Source organism: Cervus canadensis, chromosome 12 (genome assembly GCF_019320065.1).
Source record: "Cervus canadensis isolate Bull #8, Minnesota chromosome 12, ASM1932006v1, whole genome shotgun sequence".
In the NCBI taxonomy this organism is placed as follows: Eukaryota; Metazoa; Chordata; class Mammalia; order Artiodactyla; family Cervidae; genus Cervus; species Cervus canadensis.
The window spans coordinates 77290078-77312468 of record NC_057397.1 but is presented as its reverse complement, the minus strand read 5'-3'; the positions used below and the strand labels follow the sequence as shown (position 1 = coordinate 77312468).

Genomic DNA, 22391 nt, shown 5'->3' with positions numbered 1-22391 from the left:
CTGTGACAAAGTCGATGTCCCTTGGGTAGAAGCTAAGCGGATAGAAAGTGAGAGCGTGAGCAGGACAATCGTCAGGAAACTAACCTTTACTGATCGCTTACTAGGACGCATTGAGCACTGAATTAAGTCCTTTACGTACGTACTTCTTAGAACTGTCTCTTTCTGGCTATGCCGGGTCTTCGCTGCTGTGTGGCTTTCTCCGGTCGCAGGAAGGGGGCTACTTTCTAGCTGCGAGGCGCAGGCTTCTCGTGCTGGTGGCCTCTCTCATTGCGAGCACAGGCTTGAGGTGCACAGGCTGGGTTGCACGTAGCCTGTGGAATCTTTCTGGGCCAGTAATCAAACCCTTATCCTCTGCATTGGCAGGCAGATTCTTAACCATGGACCACCAGAGGAGTCCCTTTATATATTTTCTTATATTAACATTTAATCTGGTAGCTTAGCTGGTAAAGAATCCGCCTGCAATGCCGAAGTCCCCGGTTTGATTCCTGAGTTGGGAAGATCCCCTGGAGAAGGGACAGGCTACCCACTCCAGTATTCTTGGGCTTTCCTGGTGACTCAGATGGTAAAGAGTCTGCCTGCCATGCGGGAGACCTGGGTTCCATCCCTGGGTTGGGACGATCCCTGGAGGAGGGCAAGGCAACCACTCCAGTATTCTTGCCTGGAGAATCCCATGGACAGAGGAGCCTGGCGGGCTACAATCCGTGGAGTTGCAAAGAGTTAAACACGTCTAAGAGACGAAGCACATCACAGCAATCCTACCCCTAGTCGTATGAGGCAGGAACACATTTCTTAAGTAAGGAAACTGAGGGCGGGGGCAAGGGATGGAAATATCTATTGAGTACAAACCGTATCTAGGTTCTGTACTAGGTACCATACACAGACCCTTCACTCGACCTTTACAGCCCTCCTTGATGAAGTATGACTCTTAGAACATTTAACTTAAATGGTAGAAGAGGATCCTAATGCAGGTGGCTATTCCTCCCAAACGTGTGTCCCTTTTCAGCTTACCAGGCAGCCTGCCAGCCATGTCCAACTGACACAGATTTTAAGATTTTAAAAAGGAAGTACTAGATATATTTCTCTTTTTTATTTCATTCATTTTACTTCCATCTTTAGGTGGTGTTTTTTTTTTCAACTTTTATTTATTCATTTTTTGACCTCACTGCACAGCCGGTGGGATCTTAGTTCTCTGACCAGGTGTGGAGCCCGCACCCTTGCTTTAGAAGCTCAGACTCTCTTCACCACTGGATGGCCAGGGAAGTCCCAGATAGATTTCTTGAAATGACTAAAATATAAACACCTTTGAGTAGAAAAACACTTCGGAGCAACTAAGAAAACAGTGTGAATTTGTGTTTTCTCTACGTGCTGCTTCTTAATGAATTTTTACCCGACCCTCAGTCCCTTTAAATTCTCTATTAGACTTTTGGGAATTGCTCTCGTTTTATTTACTCTCCCCCAGATGATGAAGCCTCAGGCAGCGTCTCGGTCACTCTCATCACACAGCGCTCTGCTTCCTCCTGATGAGCTGGTCTCCACACGTGAAATCCCTGGGATGGGCGAGGAGGAGCGGTGTCAGCAGACTTCCCGTCACAGCGTCCCGGGCTCCTCTCAGCAAACTGCAGGGAGATTCTGTCTCTTATAGTCACTTCTTGTTGAGGCAAAACTGGCAAATAAATGTATGCCATGATGATTTCCTGGCCATATCCATTATGCAGTTATTACTGCAATCAAGTTAATATATCCATCACCTCACATTGTTACCTTTTTTTCTGCAAATTTTATTTTTAGCAAATTTCAAGTCTAAGTGACGTCATACAGTATCTCTTTCTCTGGCTTATTTCGGTTGGCGTAATGCTTCCAGATTCATCCATAAGGTTGCAAATGGCAGAATTTCCTTTTTTGTCTAAGGCAGAATAATATTACATTATGAATATATGCATGACATCTTCTTTATCGATTCATCCACAGATGGGCACTCAGGTTGCTCCCATAGCTTGGCTATTATAAATAGTGCTGCAGTGAACTTGGGGTGCAGATATTTCTTTCCGATATTGATTTTGCTTCCGTCAGATATATTCTCAGCAGTAGTACTGCTGGGTCCTTTGGTAGTGCTAATTTTAATATTTTGAGGACTCTCCTGCTCTTTTCTGTAGTGGCCGCATGAATTTACATAACTACCAACAGTGTGCAAAGGTTCCCCTTTCTCCACTTTCTTGCCAACATTTTTTATCGTTTCTACCTTCTCTATCTTCAAAGAACTGTACAATCAAAAGCCTTTTTCAATTAAACTTTTTCTTCAAGTCAGCATTGCAAACCACCCCTCCCACTGAATTTCAACTTTGTAAGTAAAAGAGAGCTCCTCAGAGTTATAGGAGCTTGTCAGTAGAAATTCAGTGGGCTACAGTAGGTTTTATTTTACTGACAATTTTGGTCTACAGTATTTAAGCTTGCAAGAGAAAATAATCTTTTGGACTTCTTCCATACAATTTTTAATACAGAGGTAACAAGCCCTTTGCCTACGAAAAGAACTCTCCCATCCACCAAGTGAATAACACCTGGAATTCCACTAGCAACTGATGAACTGTTTCTTTCCCTATTGAAAGAAAAGGCTGAAAATGCAAATATCCTGGAGACAAGTAACATTTCTTACATTGTACTCATGCTCTCCTGCAAATTAATGATACGAGAGTCTCTCCCAAAAGGAGGTTGGATATGAAGGAGAAGGAGAAAGCATAAGAGATCTGAGTGTTTAAACGGGGCGAGTGACAGGGAGGAGCCAGCCCTTCTCAGAAGGCAGCACCCGAGACCGGTTGCCCTGTTTCCCCTGGCCTGTTAGAATGGATGGACCGTGGGAGTCACGTTTTATGCTGAATGTATGTTCTAAAGTCAGTGTGAAATCGCGTCCAGTAAAAATCACTTTTGAAAATCACTTTAATCTCCCATTAAATGCACTTCTCTTGCATGTCTGAAGAAGTCCAGCATCATTGTGCTTCTTCAAGCTTTTCAAAAATTTTTATTTAATGGTTCATTTTTATTTTGGCTGTGCGGGGTCTCCGTGGCTGCTCTGGGGCGCCCTCTAGTGCGGGAGCGGGAACTGCTCTCCCATTGCCGCTCCGGCTTCTGCTGTGGGGCTTCTCTCGTTCTGGAGGCGGGGCTGCAGGCCTCCTGGTGTGGCTCACAGGCTTAGTTGCCCCGAGGCACATGGGATCTTCCTGGACCAGGGGTCGGATTGGTGTCTTCTGCAAGGCAAGGTGGATTCTCGACCACCAGACCCCCAGGGAAGCCCTCTTTTTCAAGCTTTACACAGACACACAGATTGCTACTTCTTTAGCTGAGTCCCATGGTTGTCTGCTGCTTGCATTTGGAGACTGAGTGCATGAGAAATGCACACCCAGAAGTACATTTCTCTGCAGCCAGATACTCCAGAGTACAAGAAAAATGGTGTGTGTGGGGGCGGGGGAGGGAGCTAAATCCAACTCAGAAAACAACAGATTTCCTTTCTTGTCTCACGCTTGTGCTGGGTCATATGTATTAGCAGTGGGTGTGGGGGTTACACACCATTTAAAATTGTTCTCTCAGTCCTTTCCGTATCTTCCTTTTTGGTCTAAGTGTCTGCACAGTCAACCGATGCCCAGCTCTTGGCTGCTGTATTCATCTCCCTCCACCACGGGTGAGGACCTGAGTGAGGAGGGGGCAGAAAACCATTGTGAGCGTTAGGGTATCCTGGATCCTCGGGTTCCAGATCAGAAAAGTGAGAGCAACTCAAGCAAATCACCAGCTGGAGCTTTTTCTCAAGTGACGTGTCAGGTGGATACCGTAGCTTCCATTTTGATCATTTCTCCCTCTTCTTCTCAACAGGCTGGTCCATTCCGGTCCAGGAAAAGGATCACCCCAGGCTGGTGTGGATCTGTCTTTTGCAACGCGAACTGGTACTCAGCAGGGAATTGAAACGCATCTCTTCAGGGCCGAGGTCAGCAGGGACCTCTCACACTGGACACGGAGCATAGTACAGGGGAGTCACAACTCGGCGGAGCTCACTGCGGAGGTCAGCACAGGTGCGCACCCGGCTTTGGGCTCCTGATGTCACAGCCTTATGGGAGGGGGCACCCTCCACTGCATCATGGCCTCATTGTAGATTCCATTACTGGCTCCTCTTGGGGTACTTAAAATTCCAGAGGTAAACTTAAATTTCAGAGATACATTTCAAATTCTTCTAAATTAAGACACTAGTAATGCCCTACTAAAATGGGACCTAGAGAGCAGTCCCTCTCGCCACATCTAAAGAAAGGCCAAGAGTAGCAATGAAGACCCAGTTCAGCCAAAAATTAATTAATTAATTAAACACTTTTTTAAAAGCTTAAAAAAGAACAGTGATGCCAGGCTTCTTGAGACATGGGAGAGAACTACACTTTATGGGAGATTAAAGGGATGTTCACGAGTGATTTTTACTGGATGTTATTAGTACATTTAGTAATGCTCTACTAAAATGGAACCTAGGGGTTTGATTATGAAAAGTCTTATTTCATCTTCCTGCAGAAAAAAGTCATCCACTGTTTCCACTGTTTCCCCATCTATTTCCCATGAAGTGATAGAACCAGATGCCATGATCTTAGTTTTCTGAATGTTGAGCTTTAAGCCAACTTTCTCACTCTCCTCTTTCACTTTCATCAAGAGGCTCTTTAGTTCTTCTTCGCTTTCTGCCATAAGGGTGGTATCATCTGCATATCTGAGGTTGATATTTCTCCCAGCAATCTTGATTCCAGCTTGTGCTTCTTCCAGCCCAGCGTTTCTCATGATGTACTCTGCATATAAGTTAAATAAGCAAGGTGACAATATACAGCCTTGACGTACTCCTTTTCCTATTTGGAATCAGTCTATTGTTCCATGTCTAGTTCTAACTGTTGCTTCCTGACCTGCATACAGGTTTCTCAAGAGGCAGATCAGGTGGTCTGGTATTCCCATCTCTTTCATAATTTTCCACAGTTTGTGGTGATCCACACAGTCAAAGGCTTTGGCATAGTCAATAAAGCAGAAGTAAATGTGTTTTTTTTCTGGAACTCTCTTGCTTTTTTGATGACCCAACGGATGATGGAAATTTGATCTCTGGCTTCTCTGCCTTTTCTAAAACCAGCTTGAACATCTGGAAGTTCACGGTTCACGTATTGTTGAAGCCTGGCTTGGAGAATTTTGAGCATTACTTTACTAGTGTGTGAGATGAACTTAAAAGTAAATAAATAAAAGACGGGTTACACATCAACATGCAGCAGGGTTTCTCCACATTTCCTTCATTTGTGCAAACACGAAAAACCAGATATTTTGTAGACTTTCTACTGCAGCATCTCTGAGATGATCAACATCTTTTAAAAACTATCCTGGGGCCTCCCTGGTGGCTCAGTGGTGAAGAATCTACCTGCCAATACAGGAGACATGGGTTCGATCCCTGGTCCAGGAAGAGTCCATATGCCAAGGAGCAGCTGGGCCCATGCACCACAATTCCTGAGCGTGCGCTCTGGAGTCCGGAGGCCACAGTCCTGAGCCCCGTGCTGCACCTACTGAAGCCACGAGCCCGCGAGCCTGTGCTCGGCAACAAGAGACGTCCCGCGATGAGAAGCGCGCACGCTGCCAGAAGGAGCCCCCGCGATGAGAGGCGCGCAGGCTGCAAGGCGGAGGAGCCCCGCTCACCGCGACTGGAGAAAAGCTTCTCAGCCGCGAAGCCCCCGCACAGCCAGAAATCAATCAATCAATAAAGTTATTTTTAAAAGTTATCCTGAAGATGGTTAGTACTCCCAATATTTTCCAGCATTTTTGAAAATGTTTCTTGATGTGTCACTGAAGTTTTCATTTTTGATACGTATTCTGTCTGGTAAGCAAAACTAGAGTTTTGAACGTGAGAAATGGTAAAGGCTCAAGTCACCTGAAAACGAAATTTCCTGAAGTTGTATGTATGCTAGCAGAGAAGTCCAGACTCCTAGCAACAATCAGGAGTGTTCTAGGAAAGAATAAAGTGGCCAGAGGGGGTTGGTTTAGTTTACAGTCCACACATTTCATAAAATTCTCTCTATAAGCTGAAATCTACTTTGACAGAAAAACAATGAGGCTGTTGATCGACCAACCCAAGGAAAACAACAAAGAATTGTGCAGCTTGAGCGAGTGGAACGGTGTGAGAGGAGTTATGGAAATGACCGAAGCCCAGTTTCAGATGCAAAGATGCCTGCAGGGAGCTGGAAGGAGGGGCTGGCGTTTTCATCAGAGCCTCAGTTAGCTTGATAATGCGTTCAATTTATCCTGTGTAGATTAAGAGCGCCTTTAGATAACCGAGTCCATTATCTCAAGGCCACAAATACCACTTTGGGTCAATTAGAATTAAAAGGAATCACGATCAGTTAATTAGACCATCCAGTGGCATAGCTTTAAAGTTCAAACATAGAGGAAAGGGGAAAAACACGTTTAGAGCCCAGTTGCCCACATTCTGCAACGTTAAACGGTGTCAAAAATGAAGATTCAAAGCAGGAAGCCGTGTATAGATGAACCTGTGCGTAGGGCAGGGACAGACACACACATGGAGAACATCCGTGTGGACACAGCGGCGGGGACTAGCCGGGAGAGCGGCTCAGACACATGCGCGCGCACACACACACACACACACACACACGCACGCACGCACGCACGACTGTGTGCACGCCGGGGCCGCTGAGAGCCTGCGCTCTGCCCAGGGAGCTCAGCTGCGTGCCCTGCAGTCAGCCAGGCGGGTGGGATGGGGTTTGGGGGTCAGAGGAAGGTCTCAGAGGGAGGGGGGTATGTGTGTGTATAACTGATTCACTGCATTGTACAGCAAAAAATAATGCAATGTAGAGCAGTTATACTCCATTAAAACAAACGTAAAAAGATGGGAAGCCATCACTGCAGCTGTGCTGCCTCCGCGCTGCGGGCTGGTCATCCGTGAAGCAGACGGGCGGTGGAGGTCCAGGGCCCCCGAGAGGACATGTGGGAGCTGCCACGGGCCTGTGCCCAGGACTCGCAGCTCCATTAGAGAAGACGTCTTCGGAAAATGTCAGCCCTTAGTTACAAGTTGAAAGATGGGCTTGAAAGGAAAGAGTATATGTTTTAACCAGTTAAAAGCCTCTTCATTCTGAGAGCGGAGAGACAGCCTGTTTGTCCCAACGCGTTAAGACCCGGAGCGTCTCTCGCTGGCATCCCTGTCCGGCCCCTCCGCATCCTGCGCCGGAGCAGGACACCGGCGTGGAGGGAAGGGCTGGATCCGGCGTCGGAACCGCCGGGCTGGGACGTGCTCACCTCTCTGAGCTTCGCTTTTTTCACTCATACTAAGCTTCCCAGGGGCGGTAGGGTGAAACTCACTTTGGTTTATAAAGCTGAGCTAGTGATGGTGTAGAGTAATCAATACTGCCTTCATCTTTGCGCCTCCCTCAGAAAGACGTGTCTTGGTTTCCCTAAAGAGCTTTCAGATGTATATGAAGGCCAGAGCCAGTTGAGTTACCAGGGTCTGTTCAGTGTGGTGTTTTGTAAGACAAAAAAAAAAAAAAATCCAATCTGCTCCTTAATCACCTTTCCCAGAACTCTCTGCTTTATTTTGGGGGCTGTGCGTTTTGAGGGATCTTATTTCCCCAACCAAGAATCGAACCCTCGGCCTGACAGGAGACCTAACCATCAGGCTGCCAGGGAATTCCCTCCAGAACGCTTTGGTGGAGGGTTTTAACACTCACAGGTCTCCCTAACAGAAACTTGGAATCGGGAGGCAGGCCCGCTGCTCTTAATCGGAAAGGGCTGGTCTCTTTTCCTAGAGGCAGCGTGGGCCCCGGATGAGTGCTGGCGCATGACCTGATGGGGAGGTTCTGTTGTTCTCTGGGATCGGGGGCCCCTGCGCACAGCAGCCGAGGCTGACTGCACCCTGGGCGGTGGGGGACGCGGCTCGTTCTAGAAGCTGCTCCTCACACCACGATCTGCAGCAGCCGCTTCTCCAGGACCCACGATGATCAGATCATAAGGGAAATTCCAAAAGCTGTCCTTTCTGTTTATAAAAGGAGCTTTGACTTTTTAAAATGAAAACTCAGGTTGGTTTTTAACAGCTCGCTGCTGGCTTCTTACATGTGTTTTTGTTAACTTGGGTAATGTCACTGGGGTAGTGATTGCTTCTCATTGGGTGACAGGTGCTGCATTAATTGATTGATGATTGATTCATTTATAGATTGCGTGTGTGTGTGTGTGTGTGTGTGTGTGTCTGTCTGTCTGTCTGTCTGTCTGTCTGTCTGTGTGTATGATGAAGACAATGATCAGAGGTAGCTTACTCTAAATAAAAAATGTCAGGGACTTCTCTAGTGGTTCGGTGGCTAAGGATCTGCCTTGCAACGCAGGAGACTCGGGTTCAATCCCTGATTGGGGAACTAAGACCCCACATCCCTGGGGGCCACTGAGCCCACATGCCAGAACAGAGAGAAGCCCCCCGGCTACAGAGAAGACCCCTCATGCTGCAATGTAGACCCAATGCAGCCAAATACATGGTTTTTTAGGGTCAGTTCTTTCTCCAGCTTGAGATAAGGCCATTGGAACACCTGTCTCCCTAGATACAAATCAGATGGTTACATTAGGGCTAGAGCCCAGATAAAATGCAGTAAATCTCAGCAAAAGGAATTTCTTTCTGTTTATTTCCCTTCATTTCACGGGACAAGTTAAATGACAATATCATAATCTAAGAAGAATACTTTCATGCACATTATTAATTTTTAACTTTAGAAAGCAGCTCTGTGGCTGGGCCTGGGGGTGGGGAGACGAGGTTAAGTGCCAGGGAGAAGGGACGCCCTTCCACTGCTCATCACTCACCCTTCCTTCTCTGTCTTTCTCTCAGCTTGCACCTACAAAAACCAGGAGTGCCGGCTGACCATACATTATGAGAATGGATTTTCGATTACCACTGAACCACAGGAGGGGGCCTTCCCCAAGACAATCATACAGGCTCCTTATGAAAAGCTGAAAATGTCTTCAGATGATGGAATCAGGATGCTGTATTTAGATTTTGGAGGCAAAGATGGAGAGCTTGTAAGTACACTTTTCTTTAGACTGTGACTTCGTGTATTTCCTTATGCAACTCACCCATACTGGCTCGCAAACATAATACTGCCTTATATTCATTTAACATTTGATTATTAACAAAGTATTTACAGGTTCATGTCTTAATGGATCCTTGCAAAATAGTGATGGCATCCAATTTTTTCAGCCCTTTACTTTGGTCTCATTTGAATATTACAGAAATGTTTGAGTCAAAGGAAAGGATCCTTTATATAGTCAGCATTCAGTTCTTCTCCAAGAGGGCCCCACCACCGTCAAAATGTACCATTCATTGTTTAAAAGCATCTGATCTAAACTGGGCGTTGCGTGAGGTGTCAGGGATACACGGATGTAAAATGCCGGTCCTGCCCATGGTCTCCGAGGTCTCAGGAGTGCAGAAGGTGAAGAGCCCAGAGGGGAAGGGGCAGCCAGCAAACCCAGCAATGCTGGTCAGCTCCTCCGCGCAGAGAGGACCAGACAAGGACCGGGAGCTGTGAGTGCCTGTCAGGAGGCATCCGGCAAAACCGGTGACTTTGTCAGTCGGGGCGACATCTGTACTTCTTCTATCATTGCAGGCTGCCCATGTATTTAAAATCATGATTTCCTGCGATGTTACCGACTACCATAATGAAAAAATACATCACTCTACTTCCTCTGAAGTGTGGAAGTCACACTTGCCTCCACTTTCTAGCACGGGTGGTTCTCAGGAAGACACGGCATCTCATTTAAGCCGTGAAATGTAAAGCTGCAAAAAAGGACTTTGATTTGGAAAAGCCGGTCTCAGTCTAGGTCCTTCCTAGTCACTGGCTTAGTCAGCAAATATTTATTGACTCATACTTGATAACCTAGATGGGGGTGGATACATACAGTGCAGAGACAAATCTCTAACAATAAGATCCAGTCATTGCAACTCAGCTCTTAGGCTTGTGTGACTCTCCCACCCTCCCCCGGGGCTTCCCTGGTGAAGAATCTGCCTAAAGTGCAAGAGCCTTAGGAGCCGGGGGTTCCACCCCCGGGTCAGGAAGATCCCTGGAGGAGGGCACGGCAACCCGCTCCAGTGTTCCTGCCTGGAGAATCCCACGGACAGAGGAGCCTGGCAGGCTGCAGTCCACGGGGTCGCACAGAGTCGGGCACAACCGAGCAACCCTCCCACCCCCACTCCCGTCTCTTCGAAGGAAAGGCCACGCTCCACAACTGAGACCCGGTGCAGTCAAAATAAATAACTAAAAATTAAAGAAAGGGTTTCTGTGGGTACTGAGTCGCTTCAGTCATGTCCGACTCTGCGACCCCGTGGACTGTAGCCTGCCAGGCTCCTCTGTCCACAGGCTTCTCCAGGCAGGAACACTGGAGCGGGTTGCCATCTCCTCCACGAGGGGATCTTCCTGACCCAGGCATCGAGCTCGAGTCTCCTGCATCTCCTGGCAGGCGGGTTCTTTACCGCTAGCTGCACGCCTGTAATCTCAGTGTTGCGTGTTCCAGGGCAGGCAACACTGCTAGCCAGGGCAGCACCAGACTTCTTCCGCTGGGGTCATGCCATTCCACAGGAGTCACGATGAAGTTGGTGCCATGGGGCGGAAGGAGGTCTGAACTTACTTGCTAAGAACAACTTCCAGCTAGTCATTTTCCTAACATTTAAAGTGGATCCACAGGATTTTATAGAATTTTGTTGTTGTTTATTTGTGTGTTGCAATCAGTAAATTCAGTCTGAAGCACCACTTTGGAAAGAAAGAAGTGATTAGCAGGTCCATTTTCCTGGGAATGCTTCCGGTTCAGTTGCTCCTCTATCCATCACCCAACTGGGCACTTTTTGCAAAAGGTGACTTTAGCTAAAGGTGCTGGGCACCTTTTGCTAAAGCCTCCCAAGAAGTCTTCTGCTTTTTTATCCATGGCTGGAAAATTAAAGGCTTTTTGCCAGTGAGGAAAAATAACTTAGGTCTAAACTGGTCTTTCTGCCTGTAATTGCGACCTGACTTGAAAACTTAGGAAGGACTGATTTTTCTGCTGTCGATATGTTAGTCTGAGCAGCTCAGTTTCAGATACACCTTCCCCAGGATCGAGGCAGGTGCTAGGGAAGGGAGCAGAGGCGAGTGGTAGAAAATGCAATAAACTGAGGGTCAAGAGACCCCTGCGTCTTTCTGAGTCTGGAACTAACTCATCACGTGTCCTGGGCAAGTCCTCTTATCTCTTTGGCTCTGAGTCTCCCCATCTAGAAAACATACGGACTGAAGTAGGTCATCTTTAAGGTTAGTTTGAAAAGTTACATTCTGTGTTAGTAAAAGCGAATATGGTAGTGAAGTGGATTTCCCTGGCAGCCTAGTGGTTAAGAATCTGCCTGCCAATGCAGAGGACACAGGTTCAATCCCTGGTCTGGAAATTAAGATCCCACATGCCACAGGGCGACTAACCCACTTGCTCCAGAGCCCGTGTTCCGAAATAAGAGGAGCCCCCCTCACTGCAAACTAGAGGAGCGCTGAGCACACAAACGCAGCGCTGCAAACACGGGTGCCACCAAAACACAAGAGGCGGCGGTGCTTAGGCCCAGAGCCTGGCATCAGACAGACCTGCCTCTGAGTTCATGCTTTCTCTTTCCTGTAAGCTGTATGGTCTTAGAAGGTTTTATAGCTTCACCAGATCTTAGTTTCGCATTTAAGATATAGTAACAGTAGCTATCCCATGGGCATTCTGTAAGAATTCACTAAGATAACGTACAGAAAATATTCACACAGTGCCTGGTTCATGCTAAGTACAACTTAACTTTGCCGGATGTTACTGTGGCCAGGTTGTTATTGTCCAGCATCAGAGTAGAGCTGGGATGAGGGGGACGAGAGAGTGGCCCTGGCGTACGCGCTGCCGTGGGCAGACAGCCTGTGGCACGGCGCGGGCAGGCGCGGGGGCCCGGCCAGGTGCTGTGGTGCCCCAGAGGGGTGGGAGGGACGTCTGTGTCCTTAGAGCCGATGCTTCCCGAGGCCAGCAGAAACTCACACCGCACTGTAGAACAGTTATCCCCGTCACAAAAATATCCTATGATAAACCATCTTAGAAAAGAGTATTAAAAAGAGAATGTACATATGTGTATAGCCGAATCACTTTGCTGTACAACAGGAATTAACAACACTGTAATCAACTATACTTCAATAAAAAGAAAAATAAAAAATGAGATTAAAAAAAGAATTAGGAGCAACACAATGCTCTTGAACTAGGTCAGGTGATTAAAATCTCAGCCTGTTAGGCTCTGACCTTGTGCCGGCTCTAGAGGGACACGCAGGAAAAAGCCGCCTTCAGAAGGAGCCTCCGCAGACAGTGCTGGAGGCGCTTACGACACCCGGGCTGTGAGCAGCGGCTGCACGCAGTGTAGCTGCCGTATTTTCTGGTTTGCGAGGGATTTCCACCTGCAGTATCTCATTTTAATACTCTACCCTGTAAGTTAGGTTGGACTGAGAATACTTTTAAATGAATTGTCCAAGATTATGTACACACCTGAAAAGTGTTAGAACCAGGACTCCGATCTACGATGGGAAACAGCACTGCCTCATGCTGTACCTCATCCAACATAAATAATCATGATACCAAAGATAAAAGGTTTAGACAGTCAAGAGCAGCACTGATATGTACACTATTGGTTTGTATAAATTTCACAGAACTTATTTTGGGAAATAAGATATATGAGATGTAAGGAGTAAGTTCAAAGAGTTGTTTTTTTTTTTAATCTCATTGGGGGGCAAGGATTTAAAAACACAGTTGCTCCAGTTAACGCTTAAAAGCAGAAAGTGCTTGGCTCTGTTTGATGTGTAAATCAGTATTTTGTGTCAAGCATTCATTTAAAATTTTTCCTGTTCTCTTCTTTTTAAATTTCAGCAACTGGACCTGCACTCCTGCCCTAAGCCAATTGTCTTCATCCTCCATTCCTTCCTGTCAGCTAAGATCACAAGACTGGGATTGGTGGCCTGAGCAGAGGGGCGAATGACCTCTGAGCAGAGGAGGCTTCGGCGCCCCCAGGACAGCGTCGCGTCGGACAGCATCCGCAGTGACCACCAGGTGCAGCACATCAGCTTCAGACCCCGAGCCCCGAGTAGCAGCGTCCGGCTTCCCCTCAGTTTCGCAGCTACAAAGGGTACTCTCAGAAAACACCGCAAGGACTCTGAGAGTGAAACTGTTTTTTTAGCACAGTAAAAGGGTAGAGAGGTGAGGCTGATTGGAAATACACAGCATAGCTCTTACATAATGCCAATCAAGGACATGCTACTGAAACAGCATGTGCGGCTCTTAACCATACAGTTTCTAGGCAACTGGTTCAGCCGCTAAGCCAGGGCTGAACAGAGGAGAAAAGGATGTTTTCCACCTCCCCCTTCCCCACCCCAGGAGTAAGCACCCCTGGTTTTACTGTGCTCTATTTCCTACTTCTAACTGAGTTGACTTCACTGGTAAGGAAAGTACTCAAATGGAAACCCACCTTCTATTTAAGTATGAAACAGCTGTTACTTTTTCTTAATGAATTACCTTTCAGTGATGTAGGATGATTCTGCAGTGTTCTTGTGAGCATATGATGAGTGGGAATTAACGCTTCAGATACTTAGCTGTAAGCCAGTAGATTCTGAGCCGGAGTAGACTGCTTAAGTTGCAAAGCTTTGCTGAAGAGTGGTTTGCGTGAAAGAATTAATTCTGGGGCTACACTCATACCAAGGCCTGCTATTTTAGAGCCTGACTTAGAGCTTTATTTATAGAAAGCAAATCATGGATTTTTTTAAAAAAGATTGTCATTTCAGATATATATATATAATAATTCACGGCAGGTAACTAATTATACCCATTTTGTGGTTTTCAGTGGAAGTGCTGAGCAATGTATTGGCCCTTATTTCTGCCTGTGCTGTATGCATGCATTTTCAAGCAAGTAATAGAGCCTTATATGATTCTCTTTAATGCTGGGTTCTACACAGAGAGCCAGCGTTATAACCAAACCCATGAATAGCACTCACAGCTCTTTTGGAATTCCAGGGAAATAATATAATGACCTGATATTTTTCTACAAGAATATTTTCAGACAGCATAGTGAAGTCGCTCCGTGGTGTCCAACTCTTTGTGACCCCATGGACTGTAGCCCACTAGGCTCCTCTGTCCATGGGATTTTCCAGGCAAGAACACTGGAGTGGGCTGCCAACTCCTTCTCTAGAGGATCTTCCCAACCCAGGGATCGAACCCGGGTCTCCTGCATTGTAGGCAGACACTTTACCGTCTGAGCCAGCAGGGAGGTCCCAGACAGCACAGTCTTACTGATTTAACACTTTTGCTTTTATATTTCAAAACACATTCACTGAAAACAACCTGTTATTTGCTTTTAAAGTAATTTTCCTCAAATCTTGAAAATTAGCTCTAGAATTTCTGTATTTGCAACTCTTCTCTCCTCTGTAGTTTACACAGACAAACGTTCCAGGTTAGATTTGTGTCTTTTCAGAGAGCTTTAAAAAGTGATTTTGTTCACTCAGATACATGTGTTTATGGGGTTTTACTTTAGACCAGCATTTTATTTTAGATAGGTGTTTCCCCAGAGTAATACAAGTAACATTAATTCAAGTTCCAAATGGTATTGACTGAATGGTATTTTGTGTGGAGGGAAATAAAAGGGTTAGTAATCAAAAACTGTTACATACTGCATTAAAAAATGTTAAGAGTTCATGGTTGCAGCCCTCTTCAAAGACTTTATTGCACATTGCAATTCTGCAGGTGAAATGATCCTAACACATAGGGATGATCCTATGTCATTCCTAACACATCTACAGAACTACTTTCTAAGACATCTTATGAAACTAGTGTTTAAACACACACACACACAAAACTATCACTTTGGAAAACATAGCTTTAACACTGATTTTGTTTTGTTTCCTATTTTAAAATGCTGAAGAGTTAAGTCCCAGCCTCAATGTTGTAGGAAAGCTTTGATGCATCTGTAAATTGTAACACACTCTTTCATGATATATTTTCAAAATCACTGGAATGTTGTTATACAAGAGAACTATACTTGTGTATTGTAAATAACATGAAAATAAAGATATTAATGCCAATAGTTTAATTCAATAATATGTAATCTAAGGTGCTCAGTACCACATGAAGTGTGAGTTAATTACTCATAATTAAGTTGCAAAGATCTTATTATATATTTATAGACATTAAAATGATCATAATTACAAATACTGTTTCTTCATCACTTGAGTTTTAGACTGATTACTATCTGGGTGGGGGTCAAAAGAAACTACATTCTCTGCATTTATAAAAGTTTAATTTAAATATTTATATTTTAGAAAAATATATTTGAATAAAATCAATGCATTTTCTGAATTAAAATATTAGCAAGAAATAGAAAATTTTACTAAGAATTGTGTATATAAATCATTTTTCTTCCTCAAAATTAAACTGTATATCAGAGTAGCTATGATGAATCAATTCAAATATTCATCTTTTCTCCTTCAATTCGAATTCAACCAGTTATTGCTTCACACTGTAGATTCTAATCTTGTCTTGATGTGTGTTATGAGTGATGTGAATAACACAGACTCATACGTCTGGATCATACTTGGGTGCGGAGAACAAGTCAGCTGTCATTTTGGGGGATTTGTTTTTGTCCAGTTCCCTCTGTGATCAATCTGTCTCGTGTTTGAATTGATGAATTATTAAATTCACGATGTCTGTTCTTTTAGGTGCAAACTAACCTAATGACTGATGTCTTAAACTAGACCTTGAGGGAAGCTGCCCAACTGTTAATTAGGTGAGCCCTGTGGTGTGGTGACATATCTCTAAATCATCCCATGGGAATTTAAAGAAAACCAACAGGAATGCAGATATCAAGTTTCTTTTTCTGATTTGACTAAGTAGGAGAAATAAAACTATAAATCTATTTTAAAAACATTCAGGCAGAGACATTTAATTAATTGTATCAATTGATGCACTGAAGTGCTTAAAAAAAAAAGAAAAAAATGCATGTTGCTTTGTCCAAAAGCTTGTTGACCCTGCTTGGTTGAAGTCAGAAGGAACGCTCTTAATGGGCAGGAGTCCTCTACAATTAATGAGTGGGGGCCTTTCTGGCCCTTGTTTTACAGATATTAGACATTCTATCTTGAGGGGACTGGAGTGGACTGGGGTGAGGAAGTGATTTATGAATGTACCATGAGTTTATAAAATGTGCCTATGTTTATAGCACTGTGGCTATCCTGTAAAATTTATATATGAATTAAATAAATATTCACCTCTGCGTACGCTGGGCTGACCGGTGCATTTCCTCAATAGCCACACAGGGATATGGGGGCATAAAGACACACCTCGCTGGTCTCTTCCTCCAGGATTGGCCTAGAAAAGGTGCTAACAGTGGGGGTGAGGCTTCCACTAGCTGTGTTTGTGTGTACAGGTTCATGTTGCATCTTCACCTGGGGCGTAGGGCTTTCAAGTCTCATTTTAACTACATTTTCATGGAATTTTATCTATACACCAAGCTCCAAATACTCAAATTCTCTTTACTACCATACCTTGGTTTGTGTTCAAGTTACTTGTAATAAATACAACAGGCTGGGGTTGAGAAGTCTTCTACTATTTGAAAACCAGAAAAAATATGTGTAAATCATAGATAAGGGACCAGGATACAGAAACTATAAAGAACTCTTACAACTCAACAATAAAAAGAGAAATAATCCCACTGAGAAGTCCTTAAGAAAGGATCTGGTGGACATTTCCCCGAAGGAAAATATCCAACTGGCCAATAAGTGCATGGAATGATGCCCAACATCGTTACTCACCAGAGAAATGCAAGTCAGAGCCACGATGAGACATTGCCTCACACTTCCTGTCAGCTGTCAGAAGATAAATACTGACAAGAATTAGCAAGGAGGTGGAGAAATTGGAGCTGCTGATGGAAAAGTCAAATGGTATAGCTGCTGTGGAAAACAGTCTGCCATTTTCTCAAAAATTAAACAGTTACTACATAGTCCAGCAGTTCCACTCCTAGGCATACACCCAAGGTAATGGAAAATATATGTGCCAAAACTTGTACACAAACGTCCACAGTAGTATTGTTCACGAAAGCCCAAGGGGGGAATCAGTCCAGTGTCCATCGACTGATGAAAGGATAAACAACTGTGACAGGTTCATACAATGACATGCTGATTCATGCTACAACGCGGGTCAGCCCCGAACAACACCTCAGGCAGAGAACCTGCCTGCCAATGACAAGACGTGGGTTCCATCCCTGGGTCAGGAAGATCCCCTGGAGGAGGGAATGGCAACCCACTCGAGTATCCTTGCCTGGAAAATGCCACAGATGGAGGAGCCTGGAGGGCTGCAGTCCAGAGTCTGAGACTAAAAAGTGAGAGAAGCCAGATACAGAAGACCATACACTGTCCTAGTCCCTATCCGTCCAACGTCCAGAACAGGCGAGCCCGGAGAACAGAGAGGAAACGCGTGCCTGCCGGGGCGAACAGAAATGACTATTCACAGATACGGGATTTCTACTGGGGTGATGGAAATGTGTGGGAATGAGACAGTGGTGATGGTTACACACCTTGTCGATACACTAAAACCTACTAGATTATATACCATAAGGGGCGAATTTCATAATGTGTGAATTACATCGCCAATAAAGGTAAAACTTGTGGGCTTTCTGTGTATCCAAAGTTACAGTCTAGTCTGTCCCATGAAAACCGCATCCACCAGAGAGGGCCTCTTTGGCTGTCGGAGTGCTGTGGGGCAACATCCTTAAGAGTCATAAAAGTCCTTTTGTCTTGCTGAAAGGGTTTACTTAAAGTATTCCTAAGGTTTTAATGAAGCGTTTTATCACTGCACCTTTGGTTTGATCTTGAGGCTATTAATTACTTGGAGAACCTTTTGCCACTGGAGATGAAGTGGGAAAACATTTCATTTTCCAATCCAGAATGTTCCAAGTCTTCAGTATCTCCCAAAATGCTGCTAGAAAACCGAACAGTCTCTCCTCTAGTTGATCTATCTCATCCTGTGCCTTTATGGTTTTCAGCCAAATAAGCAAACAAATGGCTCACACTTTTAACATTGTTTGGAACTAACCTTAATTAGATCCGTGAGTTCATCTGGTACTTCTCTTCTCCAGGCTGTATGTGTGTGCTTAGTCACTCAGTCGTGTCTGACTCTCTGCGACAGGCAGGAACGCTGGAGTGGGTTGCCATTCCCTTCTCTAGGGAATCTTGCCCACCCAGGAATCGAACCTGGGTCTCCTGCACTGCAAGCAGATTCTTCACTGTCTGAGCCACAAGGAAGCCAGCTTCTCTTTTCCAGGTGATGTACGTGACAATTTTCCCAAACGTACCGTCACTGTGGGACAGGCTGAGCTGGCCTGGCCCTGTGGCTCCCTTTTTCTCCAAGGCCCTCACAAGGGGAGGAAGTTTTAGGCATTACTCCCAGCACAGGCATTACCGTCAGAACAGCAATGCCTGTGCTCCGCTCTGTTCTCCCCCCTGTCTGCCCTCCGAGGTCCCGCACACGGGTGTCCTACAGGCGGACAGGCCCGGTTGGCAGGGCCTCTCCTGGACACAGGCACACGGCAAGCGCAGCTGGCTTCGGCCCCGCCTGCAGCTTCTCCCGTGCCAGAAACGGACCTGAAGTCTCCGGGCCTTTCAGGGATCGCTCCTGCGTACCTGCTTTCACATTTATCTCAAATACCTTAAGTCACTGTTTACTTTGAAGCATTTTTGTGGTGGTGGTTCAGTGTCCGACTCTCGCGACCCCGTGGACTGCGGCCTGCCAGGCTCCTCTGTCCATGGGATTCTCCAGGCAAGAATACTGGAGTGGGTTGCCCTTTCCAGTATTTTTACGGGACATTCACAAAAGTTAGTAAGTGTGAGCACAGCACTGAAGTGAAGGTAATGCAGTATACTCAGACACCCACAGACTCCACTCTGAAAGAGCTGTACTAAGGAGTAACCAGTGATGCACCAGAAATATTCATTTAAGTTTCATTTACAATAAGGAAACATCAAACTCAGATGTCCAACAATGCAGGATTGGTTAACTAAACTGATTCATTTGAATCATGCAGTTATTAATGATATGATATAAAATGATATGATATTTTATATATTATTGTTATATCACATTGTTAAGTGAAAAGCAGGCTATAAATTAACATACATACATATCACACATACTAATACACATACATAAACACACACATATGACTGCAATTTTGAAAATAAATATAATGTTGAAAAATATTAAATATCTGTAGACAGAACAGTATTGGAATTTTTTCCATTCTCCTTAGTATTTTGCACATTTTCCAAATTTACTCTGTCATGGGAAAAGATGTTTTTTTTTCTGGGAGTAGGTACTTAAGTCATTTTCACTATGTCTTATTTTCACAATTTTTGCTCTTTTTTTCATCCCAAATAAACATAAATAGCTCCAACAATGGTGGCTCCCGGGCAGGGGTAAGGGAACATGACTAAGTATATGAATTTTTTTGCCAATATTTTCTAAACCAAGGGTCATCCAGTAAATCAAGCCGCTGTAACACATGAGAAAAGCCACTGGCGACGTCTTACTTAAGGCTCAGCAGTTTAAATACACCTAACAACAAAGACATTTACCAAGAGGTAAAGAAATATCTTTTTCTATTTATTGAAATAATTAAATAACCAAGAGTAAAATTTTTAAACATATATAAAAATATTAACTTTAAAAATTAAAATATAGTAAAATTATAAGTATACAAATTAAAATTACATTAACTGAGCAACGTTAAAACTATATAAATACAGGGTATTTATGAAATTCCTTAGAAATGAAACATTAATTCTTTGAATAAAGTTTGAAATTTGTAATTGTCAAACTAAAGAAGAGCTCCATCCAATTTATAATCATCAAAAGGGAATGATTCTGTGTTATTTCTTGCTTGCTCTTTCTAACACCCATTCAATCACCTACGGGGAGAAAACATATGATTATGGTACATTCTTTTGAAAACAAAAGCAACAGACAAATACATTGTTTAAAAGAGTATGGCAGAAAATTTAAGACAAAAAATAACACATCAGACTCTTCAAAATAATTTTATCTAAAAAATACTCTTTACTAGTGGGGAGGGGGAGGGGAGAGGCAATACAGAAGTAGGACATTAAGAAGCACAAACTGTTACGTATAAAATAAGCTACAAGGATGCCCTGTACTGCACAGGGCATATAGCCAAAATTTTACAGTAACTGTAAGTGGAGTATAACCTTTAAAAACTGTGAATCACTGTATTGTACACCTGTAACCTATATAATATTATACATCAACTATATATATTTTTTTAACTATATTTTAATTTTAAAAAATTAAAAGATTATCAAACACAAAAAAATCAATATAGCATTTACCTCTAGAGGTGATGGAGTAGGATATGTTGGGGAAGAGACTTTGGGGCTTCCAGGGTTCCTGAAATGTTTTATTTCTCAGCCTAAATAGTGATCCCAAGGATTATCTCTTTTAAAATTCTTTCTTTTTTAATTGTGTTTCTTTCCATATGTATTTACATATTATATCAAGAATTTTTATTTTTTTATTTTTATTTTATTTTTTTTAATTTTTATTTATTTATTTTTTTGTCATACATTGATATGAATCAGCCATAGATTTACACGTATTCCCCATCCTGATCCCCCCTCCCACCTCCCTCTCCACCCGATTCCTCTGGGTCTTCCCAGTGCACCAGGCCCGAGCATTTGTCTCATGCATCCCACCTGGGCTGGTGATCTGTTTCACCATAAATAGTATACATGCTGTTCTTTTGAAATATCCCACCCTCACATTCTCCCACAGAGTTCAAAAGTCTGTTCTGTATTTCTGTGTCTCTTTTTCCGTTTTGCATATAGGGTTATCGTTACCTTCTTTCTAAATTCCATATATATGTGTTAGTATGCTGTAATGTTCTAAGAATTTTTAAACAGAAAAAAAATCACACATTTTATTTTCTTGCTAAAGAACATTTTTTGGTGAACTTATGTTGCAGAATACAATGATGGTGTTTCTCACTGGACAAAATGAAGCTACTGCTCTATTTTCTCACCTTTATTTGAAAATATGTTTTTAAAGGATCACTAAAAATAGAACTAAACCAAGCTTTGAAAACAGCTAATCAAAATGGATTAATTTTTCCAGCTCTTTGGATTATTCTTTTTCTTTCTGAACATTAATTTAGAAGCTCTTTTGTTAAAAGAGAAATCTCTTAAATACTACTAAAGACCCTACTTACGTAAGTCCATTATCAACTATTTTAATGAGTGGTCACAGGGACACAGTGGAAAAGACCACTCGCTAATTCTCACTGCTTATATTATAGCCTCCTAGCTACCCGGAAACAAAACAGCAACTTAACTGAATGTACTTTCACAGGAACATTTACCTGTACAACATTGTTGTTTGTTGTTTTCTTCATTTCTTCAAATAGACCCCTTGAAGTTTTAAGATCCTAAACATAACAAAACAGAGCATTTCAAATCTGTTCATTAAATTATAAAGAACAAGTCATTATTAAATAAACCTGACATGATCCTAAATCATTCTATAATGATCAATGTGGAGAGGGAGAAATCACAGTAAGAGATTATCATTTAATTACATCCTGGAAGGTCAAAGTTCTCTAGCCAAAATACACCCGTCTGTACATAAGTCCATGCTGCTCTGAGCTCATAAACCCAACAGCAGCAGCCAGACCCATGCCCATCCTCAGCCATGCACACGGCTCAGGCGTGTCTGACTCTGCAACGCCATGGACTGCAGCCCAGACTCCACTGCCCACAGGGTTTTCCTGGAGAGTTCACTGCAGTGGGCTGCCATTTCCTTCTCCGTCGTTGGTGATGTGTACCCACTAATGCTTCACTGCTCAGGAGATGGATATACAATTTATGTTTATTTTTCAGATAAAACAGCTTTCACCTCTCCCTTCTTACTGGCTATTTCACTCCACAGACAGAGGGCATGACACCGGACATAAAACTGAAGTCTCTGACTTTTAAAAAGTTAATGACCTATAACAAATTAAATCATAAAATTTAAAAAATTCACTTGTATTAAACAAAAAGCTGTCCTCTGCTGTGCTTCCCAGTTACGCTCCATCGAAGGAGCCACTTCCCTTCTTTCTCCTGCTTCTCTTATTTGCACCTTCCTGTCTCTGAACAATAGCTTATTACTGCTACTGTGTGTTTACAGTTTCAGACAGTGTACAGTCCAGCTGTTACACTGGACTCAGGTCTCTGAATCCTCCCACTTCCCTCTGCTTCCTCTCAGGAACAGCTGCACCACAATTTTTTTTAAATTAGTAAACAGTCAATGTTTGCATTTTA

The 22391-nt window shown here is 43.6% G+C and overlaps 2 protein-coding genes and 1 non-coding gene across 4 annotated transcripts in view; 1 reads left to right on the top strand and 2 right to left on the bottom strand.

Annotated features, from left to right (window-relative positions):
- The window catches only part of SNTB1 (syntrophin beta 1), a 237273-nt gene extending 220969 nt beyond the window's left edge, over nucleotides 1-16304 (top strand). Inside the window, exons 5-7 of the mRNA XM_043483100.1 lie at nucleotides 3859-4055; nucleotides 8861-9051; nucleotides 12916-16304. Of these exons, the coding sequence (XP_043339035.1) occupies nucleotides 3859-4055; nucleotides 8861-9051; nucleotides 12916-13008 (481 nt within the window). The 3' untranslated portion in view covers nucleotides 13009-16304. The remainder of the gene's footprint in view (nucleotides 1-3858; nucleotides 4056-8860; nucleotides 9052-12915) is intronic.
- TRNAC-ACA lies at nucleotides 14234-14305 on the bottom strand. The gene has a single exon. It is a non-coding gene; the product is annotated as a tRNA-Cys (tRNA).
- Nucleotides 16305-19657: 3353 nt separating the features above from the next.
- LOC122451018 (MDM2 binding protein) overlaps nucleotides 19658-22391 on the bottom strand; it is a 72737-nt gene continuing 70003 nt past the window's right edge. Inside the window, exons 21-22 of one of the 2 annotated variants that reach the window (XM_043483461.1) lie at nucleotides 21452-21517; nucleotides 19658-19988 (exon numbers count right to left, since the gene is read on the bottom strand). In XM_043483461.1, the coding sequence (XP_043339396.1) occupies nucleotides 19950-19988; nucleotides 21452-21517 (105 nt within the window). In that variant the 3' untranslated portion in view covers nucleotides 19658-19949. Of the gene's footprint in view, nucleotides 19989-21451; nucleotides 21518-22391 lie in introns of those variants that run through there. The other variant, XR_006272290.1, reaches the window with a different exon arrangement.